The sequence below is a fragment of the Telmatherina bonti genome (assembly GCF_933228915.1).
Source record: "Telmatherina bonti genome assembly, chromosome: 1".
NCBI lineage: Eukaryota > Metazoa > Chordata > Actinopteri > Atheriniformes > Telmatherinidae > Telmatherina > Telmatherina bonti.
In genome coordinates this window covers 14,777,840-14,801,626 of record NC_136619.1, presented here as the reverse complement: position 1 = coordinate 14,801,626, position 23,787 = coordinate 14,777,840, and the positions used below count along the sequence as shown (strand labels likewise).

The following is a 23,787-nucleotide window of genomic DNA, read 5'->3' as shown; positions in this document are numbered from 1 at the left end:
TGGCTTATAACAAAAACTAAGGTGGTCAGATTGATGTGCTGTTTTACTTCGTGGCCTGGCATAAAACTGATGAACGAGGGGAGTCACTGGTTTATTTTTAGTCTGTGTTTAATCCAACAATTAAAGAAAAGGGAAAACATAAAGTCATCGCTGCACTTCACTGCTCGCTTCCTTTTCACATTTTAAAACTGAGTTTTCATCTGAAGCCCAGCTACTTTTTCTGTGGCCACAACAAATCAAGGTGAGTCCAAAAAAGATTCCATTTTTTTATTTCAAGATATCTTTGAATTATTTTATTTTTCCAATTTCTGCCTCAGACCTGTTTTTTTTTTTTTTTCTCTCCTGCTTCAACCTCATGTAAATAAGTAAAATGGGAATTAAAGCAGTGGAGAGAAGCTGAGGAAAATCGACTGATGAGGCCGCTCAGTTCAGTGTCTCTGTTTGATATAAGAGCTGTTCTATGCAAAAGCACTCCCCGCTCGTTTCTCCCCCTCCTCTCCTCCCCCTTTGTCACTTAAAGAATGCTTGGCGCCTGTGGATTAATTAAAGTCTAAACATTAAATATTGATTGATGCATTATCAGTGGCTCACAGTCGCCTTCTCTCAGATTGATCTCTGCTGTGATTTATTGTCATATTTGCAGAGTCATTTCACTTGATAACAAAGAGAAATTGCTTGCAACCTCGGTACCTTCACCATTAGCTCCCCCCCCCCAACACACACATACACACTGACACACACCCTGGTACTTCTCCCTCCTCCTTTCTCCCCCCTCTCCTGTTTTCTCTTTTTATTCTTTTCCCTTTTCGGTGACGTTTCCTTCTTCGTCTCTGATATAACGTTCTTTTCATTTGACTGTAAGATTTCCTCTGAGTTGTCGGAGATGATAAGGACAGAAGAACAACGCACAACAAATTGATAAAAGTTTATATTTTAGACAAAATAAATAAATACTTATGAATCAACTCATAAAACTGATCTTTTGAAAACTTGGAGAAAGGTTTTTTTTCTGCCTTTATTACTATAACAGAGCAGACAAGTTAGCAAACCATGCTCAACTACATTTAACTATGAACTCTTATTTTATGCTTCTTATTTGATACTAATATTAAGTAACAACACTTGAATAAAAAAAGGGGCATGTTTTTTTTTTCCCTCTTACAGGTCTTCCTTCCAGTCGTCGTGCCATTTTCACTTGCCAAACATAATTTATGGTTTCCCCTCTGCTGTCAACTGTGAACTCTATTAATTTGTAAGGGAAAGTCTGATTTATAGGCGTATGAGCCATGTATTCACATCATCATTTGTTTGCCAGATATTTGCTGCCAACTCCCTGGATGATGGCATCATCCCGTTTCTCTGTAGTAAGCACACACAATATGGAAACAGACGGATTCCCGGGGAAAGACTAGTAAAGATGAGTTCATTTAAGCAGTTTTTTGTTTGTTTATTTGTTTGTTTGTTTGTTTTTTTAAGGAAAGTATGTCGGATTCTTCTAAATCTGTTTCTCTGGCTTTTTTATGTATTGTTGCATTGTCTGTGTAAGAGCAGCGTCCTGTCAGCTCCTCACCTTATGGTCACAATCAAATTATGTCTTCCCTTTCTCTGCTGTAATTTACTCATCTATTCCTGTACCAGCGTTAGGGGCACACATTACTGTGCACCCTCAACTCAGGGAGGAAGGAGGAGGAGGGAGGGACATTCACACAATGTCAAAACATGGTTTGTTTACCAACATTTAATATTTTTAGAACTTGTTCTCGAATCCTTCCAAATGGCCTGATTTGAGGAGAAGTTCTAAGGAATTGGGACAAATTGAGTTTTCCTGATTGCAATTGGATTTGGTGACATTGAATTATGAGATATGTCCTAATTTGTTTTGGTTGCATCAGTGTGTGTGTGTGTTTGTGCGTTTATTTCAACGTGTGTGTGTGGGCGTGCGCATGTGCGTCGCAGTAACGAAGACCTTGTGGGTCTTAATTGTTAAGCCCTGCGTTGAGACGAGGGGAGCATGGCATATAGGTCTCACACGGCATTGTATTGCCTCCTAAATTGCATTATCACTCAGGAGACGGTGTGGGAAACAAAGTTTTCCCAGATCAGGTGCTGAATGAAAAACTGAATGCATGTGACAGGAATATGGTTCAAACCAGGCAAAGTCTCAAGTCCACGCTTGTCTTATTTATACCGGCTCACTCTGGAATATATGAACTTTTTTTTTGTTGTTGTTGTACAACAAAATAACTCAAACATACTTTTAAAAATATTGAAAATATCAAATTAAATTAATGTTATCAAACATTAGTTATTTCTTTCTGCTTTTATTAGATAGATTTTGATTCCCATTAGGTCTGTACAGGAATCCCAGATTCTGTGTAATCAGGATAACCCCTCTGTGTTTGACATCATAATCTGTTCACAGTGAGGAAATTATTCAATTAACCCTAATTAACACTGTAATATTCTATAAAGTGCTGAAGATTAGCTTTGTGCTTTGACTGTTTTGAAGCATGTTCACACATGGTCTACAAGCTCATCTTTTGTGTCGGAGCAGCTAATTAATGCTACATTTGCTAATTGTTCATTTGTATTTTTCCTATTGGCCTGTCATGATAAATCACTGCGCCGTAATTCATCTCAACCCACGTACTTCATCTCTGTCTCATAGAGGCTTGTGCTGGGGCTGAAAATGAAATGTTCATTGTTGGTATCATTTGTCACACTGTGGGAGAAGAGTGATGACACAGCTGTGATTTGGTTGAGCTCTGCATTTCCAGGCTTCTTACCTATACAGCTAGACTGGGTTTAGATTAGTAATCTAATTAGTAATCATGATTATATTTGTCTCTTCTGCACAGAGTTGTGTTTCTGGCTAGTATTTCCTACTCTGTGCACTGCAGTCATGCATGTAGCCTGTACTGTCAACTGATGATGCAACAGCGAAGATCATATGAAATAATCTTTAAAGACAGCGGGAAAAAAATTATATGTGACTGATTTGAAGTTAATAAATCAGGCTGGGTACTGTAGCCAGGGAGTGGTGGAATGGATTAAATTCCTAGTGGTCACAGTTCAGTAGAAGAAGAAGTTGCCCTGACTCGGAAGAAATAAACTGCACTATATTAAAAACTGATATGATTCAGTAATTTTAATTTTCCCTGATATCCATCAGTTACTCGTCTTTCTAAAAAAGTAACACAGACAAAAAAAAAATAAAAACAAGCAAATAAACTTTGTTTTAGTCCCCTTCACCTTTTCTTAGTCTTCACAGTCTCAGTCAGGGCCTTTCTGTGTGGAATTTGCATGTTCTCCTCCCGCTCTGTCAGAGCACTCCAGCTTCCTCCCACAGTCCAAAAACATGCGTATTCAATAGCTGATTTTAAATTCAGTAGCCATGGTTACTGTTTTTGTCTCTTTTTTACTTGTTACAAACTGCAGATGTGTCCGGAGTGTACTCTGGCTGTCTGGAGCCCCCGCTACCCACTGTGACCCTGAGCAGCAGAAACCAGGAATTAATGGAGCTTATTAATAAGAGTCAAAACCTGCCTCATTTCCTTCCAGACCAGGTAACTGGAAAAGCATGTTGCATATTTTTTATTTAGCAACATTTATTTTAAAAAATTTGTTCAGATATTCTCTACAGTCCGATGGAAACACATGTTTCTGATCTCTTTTTTGTCAGTCAGCCTCTCTGTGGAGCCATACCTGCTCAGAGACCCAAACAAACTTAGTCAACTGAAAACAGCTTAAAACATATAAGTAGATGTTGCTGCGCTGTTAGAAAGTGTACGTTTCTGCGCTCATAGCGTGTGGATTGGCTCAAGGTGGATATTCAACCCATTTATTCATTACATTAAGCTAACTCTTTTACCTTCTCTGCTTCCTTGCTAACTAATTTCTACACGCTCAATTGTAACTTGTGTTATTGTGTTACCGACACACAGGCAGTGAACGCATTATTGACTGAGTTAAGACAACATTATCACACCAATTTGAAAGCAATGTGTTAATTCATTTGCCTTAAATCAAATATGTTAACACATTCTTGCATAGGAGCCCCCTTTTTTTTAATTTCGACTGCGTCATCGCCACGACGGTGGCTGATATCGTGTGATGCTACTGTCTGATAAAACTCAGCAGCTGTCGGCCATCTAGCGCTACAGGCGACATTTCTCTCCTTTTAGATAAACAAAACGAAGCAACTTCTCTGATGAAGCAGCTCAATAGCCTCTCATCTCTCCACCTCGCAGACCCTCCCTGCTGCATGCACTGGCTGCAGCCTCTACCAATCGTCTTATTGATCCCAAATGAAACAGTGAACTCATCAATAAGGTCTTAATGCGAGTTTGTTGTTCAATCACTTGCCATTTAAATCACCCGGCTCAAGTCTTTCAAGCCATCCGTTTTCTGTCATACACTGCACGTCTCGCCAATTTGCTTTGTCATTTTGGAAGGAGTATGCAATTATCATAAATATCTCCCGCCGTTCGCTTTGTCGTTCCCCACGTTGCAGAGCCATCCTGCCTGTAAAGATCCAGGAGTTGGCTCCATTTTATCTCCTTTGTACCCTGTGTTGAAAACAGGTGCTTTTCTCTGAGCGCCAATACTTATGGTGGCCTATTCTTACATCTTAAATGAGGTTTCATGAATGTCACAAATGAAGTCAAAGTGCAGCCCCATTGATTAGGCTGGTAATTAAGATGTAAATGTGGTTGTGGGCTGGTGAGCGATCGCACCTGCGATAATAACAGAGTGCTGTTAACATCACCAGGGGTATGACTGCCTTGCAGCGCGCTGCCTTATCAATGTTTGGAGTGATCTTCTGTTTAAATACAGGCTCTGCTTCTAATTCGTGTTGTTTGCTAGTGTTGTGCTGCCACTGGCAAATACTGGGCGTCAAGGTAATGACAATTTTCTCCAGTGGGTGCAAGTCTCTCTGGATTATCTGCTCAGTTAAATGTTGCTCTTGTGTTAGCCACCTGGTTAAACAAAGGACCTTTGGAAGATGTTACAGTCCATGTGGGAATCACTTTAAGTGCCAAATGCAATTAATGTGGAAGAATTTGTCATGGTGACACATTCCCAGCTCATGTTGACGGAGCACACTAACACATAAAGGCCACCAGGATGTCCGATCAGCTGCAAGGGGAAGAAAACAAATCCTGGGATATGAATATATGGATCCAAACTTAATACATCCAACATCCACTTTCTGGACTTCCACATTCAACTCCACATTTAACCTTCTTGCGATATGCAACATCCAATGATGCGCTCGCGTATCATGTCTGTCTTTTGTGTGAAGAAGAGAGTGTTGCGAGTGTGGTGTGAATTTAGGTAGAGCAGGCATGTGCAGCCGCTGGCAGCCCTGCAGGGTTCAGGCACTCGCACGTCTGTGTTAACAGTTTAGCTTCAGTGCCAGGTAGAGAATGAATGACACGGGGCAGGGTGGCACATCCTTGGAGATGTTTGTCAGGAGATGTCCCTCCCTTGTGCGTGTTTACACTCACAGGGGCCACACTTGGCCGTTAGCGGGGAAGAAAACTGGGAAAACAGCCATCTTGTGAGAGCCAAGTCTCTTACTGTGAATATTAAAGAGAGACAGAGAAGGGGAGCGAGAGAGAGAGAGAGAGAGAGAGCTATCTGGACAAAACAAAGCTGGGTTTTGGAGAGCCCAGAGCACATAATAAGCACGGCTCTTTCACTGCACACCCAGGGCACTCTGGAAAAGTGGGGAGGCCGCTGAATGGGAAAGGAAGTAATAAAAAAAGCAAACTTCTTTGAAAAGATTCCTACGTGTGTGTGTGTGTGTGTGTGTATGGTTGTGTGTGCGAGCCCATATGCATGTTTGTGAATGTTTGTTTGCAGCTGTCTGACTGAATGATGAAAGCAAATATCCTACCTGTATTACTGTTTTGGACATGAAGTAAAACTTTTTCTTTTCTTTTTTTTTCTTAAGACAAACGATGATTTGAATTTCTGACCATCAGGAAAACAGTAGGTGGATCTCAGAGGGTCTTGCATAAAGGCAGGGAGGTCTGCGCCGTGACTTCCCAGCAGACGTTTGATCAGGGTTAAAAATCAGCAGCTCACCAAATGAGACGAGTCAAGAGGTGACAGAGGAAGAAGGGCAGTGAGTTTGATGAGAGTCGGATTGCCGTCCTGTCTGACACACACGACCTAAATGAACTAAAAGACTGAGGCTGTTTGATTTAAGCACAAGCGAGGGAGCCAAAGAGTTTTACTTTTCATCTTTTTATACTAATACATGCAGAAATCCTTCCATTTCCCGTTTTGTCGGGAATCATTTAAGTTTCTAAAGATGAAAAAGTGGGAAAGAGAGGCGGTAGCAAGACATGGAACAAGTGCAGCAAATTCCAGTAGTGAATTTGTACACTACAAATTCACTACTGGAATTTGAATTTGAATTCAAATTTGAATTTGAATTTGAATTTGAATTGAATTTGAATTCACTATTCACCCCCCCCACCCAAAGGTAGTTTTTATTTCATTCCAGTCATCAGGGACCTGACTTCCCTGAGGTCCCACGTCTGACTAGACTTCCACAAGTAGGGCAAATAAAGACTGACAAGCCCTCCCCTCCACCTCCAGGCAGGTCTCACCCCTCTGTCCCTCTCTCATGTCAACATGGTGAACAACTAGACTGAAGCAAAATCCTTTTGCCTCCATTTTCCTAGTTAAAAGATGTGCCACCTTTGTAGAGTTCCTCCCCTGCCCCCCTTATCCTTCTTATTATTTATGTTACATTAAATTATGTGGTTACAAAAACAGACACCATCAAGGCAACTTCCCCTCTGATACACACATGCATTTCGAGCTCTCTCTCTCTCTCTCTTGTGTGGTCACACAGACGCAGGAGGACCTCCCATTGAGCCTGCAATGCTGCTTCTCCCAACAAAAATTGCTGATTTTTAACCACTCAAACCTCAGCGCAATATAATGTCTGCATGTGCTTGTTTTAAAGTGCAGTTAAGCGTCGCAGGGCGTCATATTTAGTGCTGTTTTCTTTATTGAGATTATGGAGAAATGCGGAGGGAGCGAAGGCCCAGCTGAAGTCACCGTTTGATGAAATACATGCTGCTGGCGTGGCCCTGGAGAGGCTTTGAGAAAGGACATTCTATAGAAGTGGAGCTGCTCTATCACAGCCAATATCAATACGTCCACAAATAAGGCAATAAAGTTAAGACTCAGCAGAAGGAGACGTTCTGCAGAGGAGGGTTTCTTCTCACGTTCATAATCTGACTACAAATAAAGAATTTTCAAACCAAGCGAGGACTTTCTGACCCTTGTTGCTACTAGAGGCTCTTCCAGGTGCCAGAAATATGGAGTCTGAGAGTGATGTGAGGTTCTCTGCCTGGTCCCCACAATCATTTTACCCTCCGTAGCTCCAGGCCGGTCAGGGACAAGCCGGAGATCAATAGCTTGCATTTGCCCACAGCAGTGCCATTCCTCAGCCGGGACACTGATGCTAACTATCAATAGCAATAAGGGCCTGTCTGAGAGACAGTTAACTGCTGGTTGACCAACACAGCTGTCTGGCGGCAGCTGATAAACATCTTGTGCCCAGAGTTGCAGCAAATAAACCACTTGATATGTTTCAGCTCTGTGGGTGCATTTACTGTAAGAATGCATGCATGTTTAGTTGTTTTTTTTTGTTGTTTTTTTGTGTTTTTATGTGGCGTGTCTGCTAGCTTGGTGGTTACCTGCTACGCTGCTTTGTTATGTGGTTCCACGAGTCGCTTTGCGGCTGTGACAATGACATGGCATGTGTGTATTCTGTACATTCTGTGTTTACGAGCGTGTGAAGTAATGTCGGGATAATTCGATGTGTAATTTTAAGTTTTGCTTCCAGGTTCTTAAAAATACATAAACACACAGCTTTCTGGGGGTGAAGTCTGTAATTTCTTCAAGATGTTCGGAGTGTATGGTTCCTCTCTAACCTCCGAGTCTTAGTGGTGTGTGTCAGTGTAATCCGGCTCCATTCTGCGAAACGTCTAACCATCTAAGCATCTCTCTTCATCCAAATATCATTTGTCAATGTCATATGAAAGTAGAATGTGTTTTTTAAGGGATACGAAGGAGCTAAAATTGGGAGTCTTGGTGGTCATCCAGCACCGTGGTGTTTCTCGTTAATGCAACTCAAGCGAGCATGTTTAATCAGATACAATCAAGTGAATTTGTATCACGACAATTGAAGGATTTAATGGTTGCATCTCTGCGACCGGGGGTATCTATTCAGAAAAAAAAAAAAAATCAAGTGCACGTTAATGAGAACCAGGCATGAAGTTAATCAGCTTGAAAATGAAACGGAAGGTAATGTGACAGATCTTCCGAAGTAAAATTCATTCATTTATTCAGAGAGAAGGGTTGTAATCTTATCTTGCTGCAGATTAGATTAATTAAATGTTTAGACTCATTATGAATTTATTTAGATGTTTTGGGGTTTTTTTTGTACTTACTTGTATAACATTTGTGTAGAAAAATTGTTTCATTCATTTCCATTTTTTGTTTTTTTGTTTTCTTCTTCATTGTTTGCAGGCGATGTGGATTTGGATTTCTGCTGGAGTGCTCTTTGCCTGTTGTTGCTGGTTTCCAGTTACACCAGTCAGGAGGACACTACAGACTTCTCTCACTAATAACTGGGAGGTCGAGGCTCTTTGTCAGGGATCCTTCAGCACACATCTCCAAACACTTATACACTTGTACCTGAGTAGTTACAGCTGACACGCTCACACACAAGCAGCCAGTCACAGCTGACTGTACCGGTGCCACATGCAAACCCACATTCTTTCACACACACACACACACACACACTCAACAGTGTTGGATGTGCAGTGATGTGCCAGCGACCTCCTGCACCTCGGCGACACCCTTGAATGTTTGCTTGTTTTCCCTGAAGCAGGCCGGCACTGAAAGGAGGTGTCTGTAACTGCAGCTGGGATCATGTAAAAACAAACACGGCCCATTGATATCGGGTGATGCTCCAGGAAGTTGTCAGGGGGGCACAATGGGGGGAGACAATCTGCGGGACGAGTGGTGGCAGGGCTGCCGGAGGACAATAGAGAGGGTTTGATCTCTTAATTAATGGAGGCCATCCTGCTGCTGCAGGTACTGAATTTTAATGCAGCCGATTTCTCAGCTGGGTTTCATTAGCTGGAAGATGTGCTCTCTGATTATCTGGAAGACAAAGTCATCTCACCCCAAACTCCAAATGCACTTATTTATACTTTCCTTTATACTTTCCTCTGTCTTCATAGATCTTTCCTTTTTTATTTATCTGTTTACACACTAGAATTGGGATTTTATTTATGTGTCAATAATCACTTTCTGAAATAGTTGAACTTTACTGAATGATTTTCCATAGAAGGTTTCTGCCTTCAGACACCTTAAATAAAAGCTGTTATGGGCCCAAACAGTGACAGTGTTTGTGACTTGATAGCAGGGAAAATGTGAGCTTATTTCTTTATTTCTTTGAGCATGAGGCCAGCTTACAACAATCCCTTTAATCAAGCTCCTAATCCTTTTGAAAGAGTCAGCATGCCATTAATAAGGCCACGCACTACTTGATATGTGTGTTAGGAATGATGGAGGTCGAGGGCTTCTGGTTCATTCTTATTTATTTTAAAATGAGAAAGAGTGTATTTTGAATCTCCCATGTTACTTTTTTTTTTAATTATTAATTTTTAAATATGAACAATAACAAATGCTTGTTTCTATCAGTTACTGTGAACCTACTTGATTTATTAAGTAAAAGTGAAAATCCCAGCTGGCAGTTTTAACACTCTGCATCCTCACAAAGCATCAACCAAACACCAAGTTTAGCCTCTTCTCTGGCTTCTTGGTCCATTCCAGCTCCTGCCACCACACACGCACTGACGCTCATGCACACGCACGAGCAGCTGACCCAGATGAAGGCCTGATCCAGCTAGTTGTAATTCTCTCAGCGTTGCATGGAGCAGGGGAGCAGGACCGTGAATAGAAACCCACCACGTGTTGAACGCGGTGTCAGACAGAAAAAAGGGAGAGGGGTCGGTGTGCCTTTTTCTCTCTCTCTCTCTTCTCTTCTCCTTTTTTTTTTTGTCAGAAATACACGGTGTGAGGATCACTAACAGCTCCGGGTTTGGGAGATTCCCCGCTTTAACTACCACATTATGCGCTCAGACGCACGCTGTTCCGGAGCTGGATGATCAATCCTGACATGTCAGTGATAACAGTGAATGATGGCAGACCCTCTGTGAAACGCTGCGCACGGTATTGATTGCGCGTAACAGACAAATGCGCAGGTTTTCTGCGTCAAAAAGGCTTCTGTCAGAAAAAAAAAAAACAAAAACTTTTATTTTGACAAATAGCAACTGGTAGGCTGATGTGACACGTGAATAAAATATTTACTTATCAAATCCGTTTAAAAAAAAAAAATCATTAATATCATATTTAAATATTGTATTTTTTTTCTTCTATGCAGCTTCATTATTTTTGTGATAAAAAATTATTTGACTAATAAAAAGACGACTGAAATAATCTCATTATTCTGCTTTTCACCCTTGTAAAGCAAAAATATGGATAAATATGGGTTTAACATAATTTATTTAGAATTCAGCAAGGCATACAGGCTTAAAATGGACATTTTAAAAAGAAAAAAAAAGTTAAAAGTTTGAAAGTTTCTTTTCAGGCATTGACTCGTCCACCTGCGTCATTCAGACTGTTAACACTGTATCCTCGCCGTCCCGAGTGAATCCCATTTAAAATGTCTGCGGCTCGGCTGGGCTGCAAATCAGCCTGTTTACAATCTCACACCAACACTCACATCAATTAACTGGCCATTGATTTTCCCGCCCGGGACATTACAATATTGCAGGACCCCCCCCTCTCCTTCTTTTTTTTTTTTTTTTTTTTTTTTTTTTTACCTCCCAGCAATTTCAACTTTGGTGCTCATAATTGCGTGGGCTTTCTAACAGTGCGCGTGCACACTCCCACCGCGCGCTCCCGCCTGATTGCCAGTGATCATTTGCTGTTTGGTTCTGTTAGTAACACCTTATATTTCGGTTTATACTTTAGAAAGTATATAAAAAATAAATTATATTTTCTTACATACAGGCTACACACACACACACGCATAGATTCCCACATATACATGAACAAACCCAAACTCAAATCATACTTAATTATTTGGCATAACGTGCTGATAAAGACGATCACTCAGGGCCATCAGAGGTATTTGATTTTCCTCTTGCTCTCCCCTTTGTTCATGAATAAGTAAACAGTGAAGCTTTGTCGAAACTAAAAGATAGCTGACACAAGAGTGGACCAGATCCATCTCGCCTGCAGCTGCTCTTTAAATATTCAGTGAAAAATAATGGCATCCGAGGCATCACCTATAGTAACATTATTATCTTCATTTCTCAAAATCAGCCCGACTGAGAGCTTCGTTTGTCTTTTTCAGGTAATAAATCTGCTCGACTCAGCGATCACGTGAAGCTCCCGTGGGGACCTCTTGCCCTCTTAAAACATCTCAACTTGTCGATGCACAACTTTGAGTGCAAATATTAAATAAAAATATACCATTTTTTTTTATCAATATTTATAATAACAACTAATATAATGTTGCTAAATTTCAATCACATTAAAACAATATTTGTATTAATTAAATTTATTGAAATTAATTTTTAAAACACAATCAATTTATTTACAAAAATGAATTCATTTATTTACATTTTTACTATATGTCCCAGGCAGAAGGAAAGGGTGTGTGTGTGTGTGTGTGTTTTGTAACAACTGAGTGATGGAGAAGGAGATCAGTGCGCGTGTTGTGAGTGCGAGTCAATCATTCCCTAACAAATACATTTTTATGTAAGAAATGAAAAGCTTCATTTACGTCCATTGAGATGAAGAGACTTCAGTCTCCGCCGTCTGTCTCCTACTGATCATCCCCGCGCGCGCAGCACGTTTGGGTCTGCTGTGCGCAAAGAGAGAGAGAGAGAGAGATGGGAGAGAGAGAGAGAGAGAGAGAAAAGAAGGAAGGAGGAGGAAGAGGAGGGGGAGATGCAGAGCAGAGGAGGTGGAGGTGAATGGCAGCGTGACTGAATATCCTGGTGACCAATCAAATCGTCGGTGGGTTGGGCTCCGGGTCTGTCCCGCTGCCGCACGGGCCCTCAAAGTTTGTTTATTCGCGGAACGCAGTGTGTGATGAAAACGTGTCAGTAAGTGACTCCCTTTCTGCTAATCATAATCAAAAGAACCTGATTGGGACGTCAAATCGCGTCGTGGATCGATTTTCCCCTTCTTTTTTTTTCAAATTATTATTTGTTTTTGTTTTTTTGTTTGTTTTTTTTGTTTTTTTTGGGGGGAGAAGGCGTTCTGCCGGTGCCACTTACGCACGGAACACACTCGCATTTCAGTGCACCGGCAGCCCCCCCTTGCTTGAAACTCTTAACAGAGTAGGTGTTCTCCACACAACAAGAGCTGAATTACAACGTCCTGAACGCGCGAGCGGAGGAGAGACGGCCGAGTTTGTACTGAGGAGAAAGTTGGCGGAGATCGCGGAGGTTTGGAGTTGCGCTCCACGTCCACAGGAGAGACAAGAAAAAAAAAAGCCAAACTCTGATCTCTGCTTGATCAGTAAAAGATTCTAAAAGATACTGTCGCAGGAATGGACTCGAGACGCTGACATTCCCCTGAACTGGTCAAAGATAAGCCTCGGCTCGGCTCGTAGAAGGGGTTAAAAGCAAATCTAAAGGGAGTTCTGGAAAAGCCAGCCTTTCTTCCCCAAACGGATCAAGTCATTGGGTGGGAGCTGAGAGAGAGACAAGAGTCCCCAGCAAATCAGGAGCTAATTGATTAAAGAGACTTCATTTGAATAGGAGGGGGGCTGGCGAGGTGCCAATCGCCTTTCAAAGAAGCGCCCCCCCCTCCCCTCCCCCTCTCTATGATTAATCGCAGAGCATTATTGATAATCATAACGGGGCACATGCGCGGTGGATGGGCTCGATTTACGTAATTTTTGAGGAGGTTTTGTAGTCATTTTTTTTATTCTTTGCCTGCTGATGTGCCAGCCAGCATGTCGCGGAGGAAACAAGCGAAGCCGCAACACTTCCAGTCCGACCCTCATCTGCCTTTATCGGAGCACAATGGTGAGTTCAAGTAAACTATCGCTGCTTTTATCCACGCACCGTCAAGTCCTCACACTTTTTTAGGTGTGTTTTATGGCGACAGAGGGGAGAAACGATCGTTAAGAGTTTGCACTTTCAATCGGACTTTTTATTATTAACATTTGTTTGTTTATTTTTTTCTTTAAAGTCCATCATTTGAGGAAAATATGACTTTTAACAAAACTTGCTTAAGTTTTTTTTCACACTCATTTCAATCCAATACAAATATGAATCTAGCCACTTCTGTTTTATTTGAACTTAAATATAGATATAAACTACTTAGTTTAGAAATTATTTTTAACTTTTGTGCTTTTTTAAAGCTTAAAATAATTTTTAGTCTCAACTTTCTTTTTTTCTAAAAATTAAAATAGAAACTTCTACAGACTCTATTTGTGTAGATGTTAGTGGTCCCCCTGTGTCTTACTGGTCCGCCGATGTGGACCACCCTGTCGCTTCTGGTGTCGGTTGGACCTAACCCCAGTTTGTGCTGCGTCCCGGACACAGAAACATCCCCTTCCGCGTCTTTCAGCCCCGCGCTGGAAACTGGAAAAGCTGCTGCGTTTTTTTTTCCCTGTTTTAGAAAAATCCTTATCAGCGAGCCGTCTGAATGTTTACACACTCCTGTTTTTATTGCCAACAGTTGAAATAAAAGAAAATCTAACTGCGCCAAAAGGCGTAAAAAAAACAAACTTTATTTATTTATTTTATTTGTTCTCCAAAATTTTGAAACGATTTCTCCTTTTTACTCATCCTTTACTCTTTTTGCACAAATTGCATCATCACGTCCTGGTTTGCACGCGCACACACGCGCGCGCGCACACACACAAATTACACAACCGCTTTTTGTTTTATTACTAAATAAACGATCGTTTTCTCAACCGAAATGGACGCAGATAAAAACCTGTTTTTTTTTTTTTGTTTGTTTTTGTTTTGTTTTCTGGCGTGTTTTGGCCAAAAAAAAAAACAAAAAAACGTATAAATGATTTAGCACGGCCGGTTTTCAACATGTGATCATATATACGTCTATTTTTCTGAACAAAAAAGTAGAAGAAAGTTGGTTTAACAGCTTTGTAACTAAAGTGAGATGAGCTTAAGGGGCCATCTGAAGTGCTAGGTCGGAAATGTGATCCAGAGTTTCTGATAAAATGCAGTAAAGTTGCTTTATTTGTCTTTTAGTATGATTATAATTATTATCATTATTATTAGTATTGGTATTATTTCGTTGGGATAATTTTTTAAGACAAACAGAACAGAAAGACAAACAGAATATATAAATGAGAATAAATGTAATGATAATGTAAAATGATGTAAACGCATGTGGGTGCATGACGTTGCGCTGCAACGTTTACAGGCCTTTCCTTAAAAAAATCTATTTTCTGTTATTCCGAGATATTGCGTAACTTAACTCTGACATGCATCTTAATTCATTTTGTTACACAATATTTATTATTTGATCATTCTGCTTTACCCCATCTCAAAAGAAAATTTTTGACTTTTCACAAAAAGATGATATATAAAAAAAGATTAAATTAAAGACAGTTCTTGTTGTGGTGGCGTTTTCTAAGACTTCTAAATGTAATATATGCAGTGTAAATATATACTCAACAGCTCTTTGTGTTTAGTGCAACCAGAAAAGCATGTGCAGCTCATTTGAAATAAGCACTGAAAGTCATGCACAGAAGCGTATTTTCAGCCCAGTTCATGTGATTTTTAGGAACTTGATGGTTAATGCAAAAAAAACCAGTTAATTCCTGAGTGCAGATTTTTTTTTTCTGCATTTTCCTTTAAATCTAATAAAGGAAGAGTAATGAAGAGTCACTCTTGTCACCAACTCCAGGAGACTGCAGATTGCTGAATTCCCCAATTATGTCCAATACTATTCCACATATTAAAATAGCTTGCAAGTGTCTTGTGTGTGTGATTATAGAAGCAGAGAGATGCTGTCTGAAAGTTCGGGGCTATTTTGCTGAGACAGTTGGTGGTGAATGTGCGGAGTTTTGTGTAGTTGTGGAAGCCGGAAGTGGAACAGAAAGTTGTTGTGTTTGTAGCCAAGCTCGGTCATGCTGAGGGGCTGCTGGGAGGTCGGAGTGAGCGCCACAGAGGGTGGGATGGCGAGCTGTTTTAACCTTTGCCAGTGTCCCTCTGTGTGAAGGTGATCAGAGTTCAGGGCCCAGTGTGTTCCTCTCTGCGTTGCCATTGACCCTGCTGATCGGAGCTGCAGGCAGCCCAGCAAGGCCCTCTGCCATTTCTTTTTTTTTGTTGTTATTTGTTGAAAATGTGTGTGACTCTAAGGGCCTTATCAATGTTGTGGCCACCCCCTTCACTCCCTATCAGAATAGCTCCCCCAGAGAGGAAGATTGGCAAGGCAGCCCCCCTCTACACTGCTCTGCAAACAGGTTGCCAGTGTTTATGTGGTGTGAGTCTAGGTGTAGCATGAAGGACTCGCTTTGTCTTTTTCCCTCCCCTTAAGCTTTAAGCATGTCACCAGGGCAGAGCTTCTTTAGACTCGAGTCTCGTCCTGGACCACGGCTGCTTTAGTGGAACCCCATCTAGTGTTCACTGGGATGGAGACGGTGTGAGCAGAAACCCTCCCGAAGTTACAAGTGTCAAGAGGCTCACAGAGGGCCCCCTGCGAAAAATAATGTAGGATCTCGCAAAGCTCTCCGTCAACTTTTTTTAACTAATCCTCGCTTTCTCATCTCTCATATTCAGACTTTGCTCAGTCTCTTCGAGGCTCTGTCGCCCTGCTCTTTGTCTTTCCTGACGCCCTTTAGCCCTGCACACTGCTTACATTGTGCTCTTGATAGAGATTCTATAGAAGTTTTACACACTCCTTCATACCAGCTTGACTTTATCTTGATTTTAATTCAAAGTTAATCCTTGCTATTTTGGGAATTAAGCCTAATGCTAGCATCTGCGCTGTTGGCTATACTTGTCTTTTGTGGACAGTGGATTTGTAGTGACTGATTTTTTTTTTATCCTCTTCTGGTCATCAAGTAAAGTAAGAAAGAGTTTAAAGAGAAAAACTGTTGCCGTGTCGAATTTAGTGTTGAAGCGACTCTTGTGTTTCAGATTTCTTCTGTCACACAAACTTAAGTCAGAGTTCGGCAACTTGTGCTGTCCAGTTCAGTGTCACTCTGGATGAATATCTTTCCTCCTTTTCCTTCATTTTATATCGCAACAATTTCATTTCATTTTAAACATTTTTTTCTTTTTTTAGTTATTTTGTATTCCAGTGATATTTTCCTTTTTATGATTAATATTATTTGATTTGCACTAGTTTAAAAATGCACTCACATGGATATTGTCTCATTTAATTATTTTGGTGAGAGAAAAGAATATAAACATGGATTATTTTAATTTCAGAAAACACTTTTTTTTCTTTGGAGTATTTGCAAACTTCAGCGTGTAAACATACACATGTAAATCCAAGCATGTATATATTATATTTACGATTAAATCCGAATGTCAGAAGTTTGCAGAGCAAATGTTTCTTTTTTTTTTATTTTCCTTTTTTATTCTCCATCATATGAACAGACTTTCATCACATTCATTTGTGGAAAGTCAGCCTTGAGAAAAGAGTAAAAATGTGTTGTTGTTTTTTTTCTTTTAATCTTCACATTTTTTCGCTATGAATCAAATTCTTTTTTCTTCTTTTTTTTTTTTTTTTTAAAAATTAGTGCTCTGGGTGTGGATCGGTGGGCGGGTGGAAGGAGGGGGGCTTAACATGAAAAGTTATCATTAAAGTTGAGTCTTCCCTGTTTGCATGGTTTGGTGGTGTGAGGGCCGGGGTTTACTGTCATGGCAACTTTGCGTTATCTGATGTCTCTGAGCGGAGAAACATTGAGGGAGATAATCCCTGAATTAAACAGGATCTGCTTTGAGTCGACTGAGATGAGCAGGGCCAGGCTGTGCCGACGATCCCCGCCGCTCCCATGCTGCGTGAACAATGGGAAGGCATCCTGTCTCTCTGTGGGGCAGGGCTGCACTTCTCTGGGTTTCATTTGCAAATGAATTCTTGGCCCTGATGAAAGTGTCGAGGGGGCCAGAGCCACAATGAAAGGGATTCATAGAGAAATGCAATTTGTAAATCAACTTGTATGTTAAATAGCGAGATTTTAGTGTGACAAAGAGGGAAATGAATAAGGAAAGTCTGGAGCACAGCAGTGGCTCTGGGGGCAGGGTGTCGTCTCACTTTTTCACTCTCTGACTCGTCCCGTTTATTAAAATGGAAAAATTTTAAAGACCTGTTTCTGTGTTTCTGTCAAAAGAGACTCGTTGTTTTAGAATTTTTTTGTGTGAGTAACAGCAGAAGTTTCTGCTTCAGTATTTCTTATTCTGCGAGCTGGTGTGACCAGTTTGTGAGTTTTGGCCAGTTTTAGGTGCATGCTTTCTAATGCTTCCTGCTTTCCAGCGTTAACCAACTTACATTTATCATTTGTCAGTCAAATTATCTGTTTTTGGTCTCTCTTTTTTTTTTCCCTGATCTTTTTTTTCTCAGGAGAATTTGATGACTGTGTTTCCTGTACATGATAATGTTTAAGAGTCGGAGGTTTTTTCAGTTATGTAACAAAAAACAAAAGCATGAAAAATACAGTTTAAGTTGATAAAGAAAAAAAGAAATATTTTAACTGCTGCAAATAAATATTTTAATTTTCTAACTTTTCCAGCAATCCAGACTTTTTTTTTTAATTATTATTTTTCTTTATTTTTTTTTAATCTAGTTTTTTTTTTTACTTTGCATAGTGAGTGCATGTAGCAGTCTGGCTGCTACAGGCTCTGTTGTTCTTGTCTCACTGTGATTGCAGGCTGAGTGGATACAAATTAGTTTACTGACATAGATAACCTGTCCAAGATGCCCATAGTTGGCTGAAAATGAGCAAAGTTGACAGCAAATTGAAAGTCTAATAAGTCCTTCAAATGCTTGATTTGCGCCGAGTGGACAAGCAGACTTTGAAGGGCATGGAATATAGGAAATCAATGCCCTTCTATGAAATTTCATTAAGACCCAATGTCCTCACTTCACTCTATTCTATATTTTGATAGATTATCTGGAGAAAATGATTACCTTTGGTTTGGCTGATGAAACCCAGATGTACATCTTCAAAGATCACTTTTAAGAAATATTTGAGTAGTTCCCATTGATTTTGTATCCCCTCTTATCAAGTTTCAGAGGCTACTGCATTGAATAAGGCCTCTTCTCATTTCTGTCAGCTTATTGTTGCCTTTGGATCATTGTTTTTTTGAGCACATCAAAAGGATAAGTGTAAAACTGATTAACTTAAGATTAACAACAATGGAATTTGAGGAGATAAAGCTGCTTCTTCAGCTGCATAACATTTCTAATCACTAATCCTCTGTTTCCTCTTTTTCAGGGGACACAGAACTTTGCTCCGAGGACGCCCCCAGCAAGGAGTCAGACGCCCATGTCTGTAACAGATGTTGTGCTGAGTTCTTTGAACTTTCAGATCTTGAGGAACACCAGAAAAATTGCACTAAGAATCAGTTAGTTCTAATAGTAAATGAAAATCCTGCCTCCCCTGCCGGAACTTTCTCGCCTGGCTCTCCTCCCCATAATCCCGATGACCAGATGAATGACATAGCTAATAACACTGATCAAACAGAGTGCAGTGACCTTTTGGAGCCTAACACCCTTGAAAAAGACGAATCCATGGATGTGTCCGGAATGAGCAGCGGGCATGAGGAGGAAAGCAATCAAACAGAGAGCAGGAGTCCCATCAATACAGTCGGCAGCCATGCGGGCAGGGGCACCTCTGGTCCTGCAGTAGGTACTTCAGCTATCTCTGCCTCTCTACCTCAGCTCAGTAACCTAACTGAACTGGGAAACTTCTCCATGATCAACAGCAATGTCATCATTGAAAATCTGCAGAGCACCAAAGTTGCTGTGGCTCAATTCTCCCAAGAAGCCAGATCCAGTGGGGGCCCCAGGGTGGCAGTGCCAGCCCTAATGGAGCAGCTTCTAGCTCTGCAGCAGCAGCAGATCCACCAGCTGCAACTTATTGAGCAAATTCGCCATCAAATACTGCTCCTTGCTTCTCAATCTCCAGAAATGCAGGTACCCCCAACAACCACTCCAGGCACAATGGGCCCTGCTGCCAGCCCACTGACCACACTCAGCTCACATCTCTCCCAACAGCTGGCTGCAGCAGCAGGCCTGGCGCAGAACCTGGCAAGTCAGTCAGCCAGTATCAGCAGCCTGAAACAGCTGGCTGCAGCAGCACAGCTACCTCAGTCCAACCCAAGCAGCAGTGGGACATCTCAGAGCATTACCACACTGGGACCATCAACAGTTAATCCCCAGTCCTCTGACAAGAGGCCGAGTGTTATGAGCACCCTTCATTCTCAGCTAAGTAACTCCTCGCTTGCTAAATCATCCACGCCAGCATTTGGAATAGGTAGCTTGTTAAGCTCTGCGGTGAATCCCCTTCTACCTCAGCCCCCACCTGGAAACCCCATGTTCTCTAGCTCCTTGCCCAGTGTTGGCACTACTGTAGAGGACCTCAACTCTTTAGCCGTTTTAGCCCAGCAGAGGAAAGGCAAGCCACCAAATGTCACTTCATTTGAGCACAAGAGCAGCTCCGATGATGCTTTTTTTAAACATAAGTGCAGGTTTTGTGGCAAGGTGTTTGGGAGTGATAGTGCCTTGCAAATCCACCTGCGCTCGCACACTGGCGAGAGACCGTACAAGTGTAATGTCTGTGGCAACCGCTTCTCCACCCGTGGTAACCTGAAGGTGCATTTTCAGCGTCATAAAGAAAAATACCCACACATACAGATGAATCCCTACCCAGTTCCTGAGCATCTAGACAACATCCCAACAAGTACCGGCATTCCATATGGCATGTCTATGCCCCCTGAGAAACCTGTCACCAGCTGGCTGGACAGCAAACCGGTTTTGCCCACACTGACATCCTCTGTTGGCATGCTGCTGCCACCAACCATGCCGAGCCTGCCCCATTTCATTAAAAAGGAAGATCAGTCAATAGCCATAACAAGCCCATGTGTTCCGACAAAGAATGACTCAGGTGCTGCAGAGCCTTCAGCTAAAAGTAACGAAGGAGTATCTGAAGAGGGTGAAGGTGCAACTTTGCCTACCTCAAATGGAAAAAATGAAGAAAGCAGCCACTCCTCTGGCCTGATGACAAATCTAAGCTCTGTCTCTGAGAGTGTTGCTGAGTATACAACATCTAACAGCCCACCTATGATGACCAACCCACTCATGCCCCTTCTCACTGATCAGTTTAAGGCTAAGTTCCCCTTTGGAGGCATCTTAGACCCCCTCCAGGGGTCAGAGACCTCCAAACTGCAGCAACTTGTGGAAAACATTGACAGGAAGGTGACAGACCCAAATGAATGCGTCATCTGTCACCGGGTGCTGAGCTGTCAAAGTGCTCTGAAAATGCACTATCGCACTCACACAGGGGAAAGGCCCTTCAAATGTAAAATCTGTGGCAGAGCATTTACCACCAAGGGAAATCTTAAAACACACTACAGTGTCCACAGGGCCATGCCCCCACTAAGAGTTCAGCACTCCTGCCCTATTTGTCAGAAGAAGTTCACCAATGCTGTGGTTCTTCAGCAACATATTCGCATGCACATGGGTGGACAAATCCCCAACACCCCCCTGCCAGAGAGTTATCCAGAGTCCATGACATCTGATACTGGTTCATTTGAGGAGAGAAATTTTGATGACCTGGACAATTTTTCTGACGACAATATTGAGGGTATGGAAGAGGGCCCCGATAGCAGTGTGCCTGACACACCTAGGTCAGCCGATGCGTCTCATGACAGTTTGTGTAACTCCCCAACTCCCTTTGAAATGGCATGTCAGGAGGGGCTGGAGAAAAATGGTCAAGAGAATGTTCAAAATAATGAAATGGAGGAGCCCCCAACCAGCCACATGAAGGTTAGCGCAAATGGCTTAGTTGAGGGGGATTGCCTCACCAATGATTCCTCATCTCTGGGAGGGGATGTTGAAAGCCAAAGCGCCGGGAGTCCAGCTGTGTCAGAATCTACCTCCTCCATGCAGGCGCCATCCCCCACTAGTGTGCAACCACAGCCACGTAAATCACCCAGCCTCGAAGAAAGGCACCATAGGGCCTTATCTTTGGACCACACCAGTGCAAGTCTTTTGCAGTCTCACCCCTCAAATGTCGGAGCGCTGGACCTAACATCTGTCAATCCTTCAAAAGACCCCCTGGGCTTGATATTCCCCTACCGTGAGCGTAACACCATCAAGAACACATCCTGTGACATCTGTGGGAAGACCTTTGCATGTCAGAGTGCCTTGGACATTCACTATCGAAGCCATACCAAAGAACGACCATTCATTTGCACGGCTTGTAACAGGGGTTTCTCCACCAAGGGCAACCTCAAGCAGCACATGCTAACTCATCAAATGAGAGACCTGCCCTCGCAGCTCTTTGAGCCGTCAAATACCAGCCTGTCGTCCAGCCCAACCCCTTCCCTCCTGTCTGTAGGCTCTCTCAACAAACCGGAGGTCAATGGCTTCCTCCATGGCCTCCACCCAGAGAACAAGGATGTTCCCCCAAGCTTGGTCAACTCATCAGCTTCCACCTCCCCAGTGCTCTCCGCTGCTCCACCTCGCAGGACACCCAAGCAGCACTTCTGCAACACCTGTGGAAAGTGTTTCTCCTCCTCCAGCGCACTTCAGATCCACGAGAGAACTCACACTGGGGAGAAACCGTTTGCTTGCAGCATCTGTGGTCGAGCTTTCACCACCAAAGGAAACCTCAAGGTAAATTTTGCTTTTTTCCCTGAAATTTGTGCGTGAGAATGTTGTTGAAAAATGAGTCTCAGGGCTGCTATTTCATTTTATATGGCATGTCAGTGTGCTTGACATCGAGGGACGATAATGTTGTGTAATTAATGAAAGGAACAGCTTTGTGGGAAAAATAGGCCTGAGTGGAAAGGCTGAATCATGCAGATAATATGATTATTGGGGAGAAATTTAAGAGTGTGACCAGCTAAGAATGATTGGATGCATAGAGTTAATTATAACAGTGAACTAGGTCACTCTATTTTTTCCATAACAGAATCTGTAAAAGATGTCACAAGGTTAAATTATTAAGTAAAGCATCTGCTCAATGATCTACAGGTACTTGGAATAAATCATGTGCACTGAATATAAAATTATATAATTTATTTTTTAAAGGGTCACTTCTTAATCCAGCTGAGGAATTTAGGTTACTTGTTAATATTTAATTTTTACTTTACAAATACTTCTGCAGTTTAACTAGCCTCAGTATGATAACCAGAAAAAAAATAAATAGAATATATATATATATATATATATATATATATATATATGTATATATTATTTTATTTTTTTTTTTTTTTTTTAATACACTCAACCACAGTTGTCTAAGTGGATTTTTTTTTAGAGATTTTTAAGATATCTTTGTGAGAAAGGGTATTGGCTGAAGTGAAATGTCACATGTAATACTGGCTGGAGCAATGGAACTGGACAGTGTAATTTTACCCTGAGCCCTGTGGTCCCCTCGTGAGATGAGCAAATTAAAGTTTAGATTAAACACCATGTATCAGTCTTGCCAAATTCAGATGTTTACACCGTGCTGGTACCTCGTGCAGCATAGCCAACTCACCAGTCTGCTGCATGCAGGGTGTGAAGCTATTTTAATACAGTCAAGCATTATGATTATTTTTTCCATTGCATCATTGCATGTGCTGCTCCTCTGGCCAAGTTTGTAAACATCACTAATTTTCATCCCGCTCATTGCTGTGTGTGTGTGTGTGTGTGTGTGTGTCTCCTCCTCTCCTTCAACTCCCTTTCTCCTCCCTCTCTGTCTGCGTAGGTTCACATGGGCACACACATGTGGAACAGTGCTCCTGCCAGACGTGGCCGCAGGCTCTCCGTGGATGGTCCAATGGCCTTCCTGGGCACAAACCCAGTCAAGTTCCCTGAGATCTTCCAGAAAGACATGGCATCCAGGGCGAGCAACGGTGACCCAGCCAGTTTCTGGAACCAGTACGCTGCAGCCTTCTCAAACGGCCTGGCGATGAAGACAAACGAAATCTCTGTCATCCAGAATGGAGGCATCCCGCCCATGTCAGGTGGTGTGGGAAACGGGGGTAGCTCTCCTATAGGTGGCCTCACAGGCAGCTTGGACAAGCTGCACAACACGGAGCCCAACGCAGCTCTGGCTGGTTTGGAGAAAATGGCCAACACAGAGAACGGGTCCCACTTCCGGTTCACACGCTTCATGGAGGACAATAAAGAAATCGTCACCAATTAAAGCGTACGTCCTCAAATTGGGCACAGACATGCGATGATGCCTCTAGGCATCCTGTACACACATGTGGGCACCCAGAAGACGAGAAATGAAGAGAACAAGACGAGGATAAACTGAATTGCTTTTCTCGCCACCGAATCTTTACGAACATGAGTGTGAAGACAAGTTGCTTTTTTGTACAATGTACATGTTATAGTTTTAAGGAGCTTATTTATTAGTGATTATAATCTTGCTTGAAAACAAGTGAAAGCATTAACAGTTAGTTTTTGTTTATTTTAAAGCCAGAAAGGTTATGTTGGGTGCTTAAAAATGTGCTTTTGAAACTT

At 41.9% G+C, this 23,787-nt stretch overlaps 1 protein-coding gene across 1 annotated transcript; it reads left to right on the top strand.

The window, feature by feature from the left end:
* Positions 1–13,075: 13,075 nt before the first annotated feature.
* On the top strand, positions 13,076–23,464 carry sall1a (spalt-like transcription factor 1a; the record flags this gene model as incomplete). The annotated part of the gene is made up of 3 exons (XM_079264962.1): positions 13,076–13,148; positions 18,542–21,945; positions 23,024–23,464. 3 exons carry the CDS (start codon positions 13,076–13,078, stop codon positions 23,462–23,464), a joined length of 3,918 nt encoding a protein of 1,305 aa, XP_079121088.1.
* Positions 23,465–23,787: the final 323 nt, after the last annotated feature.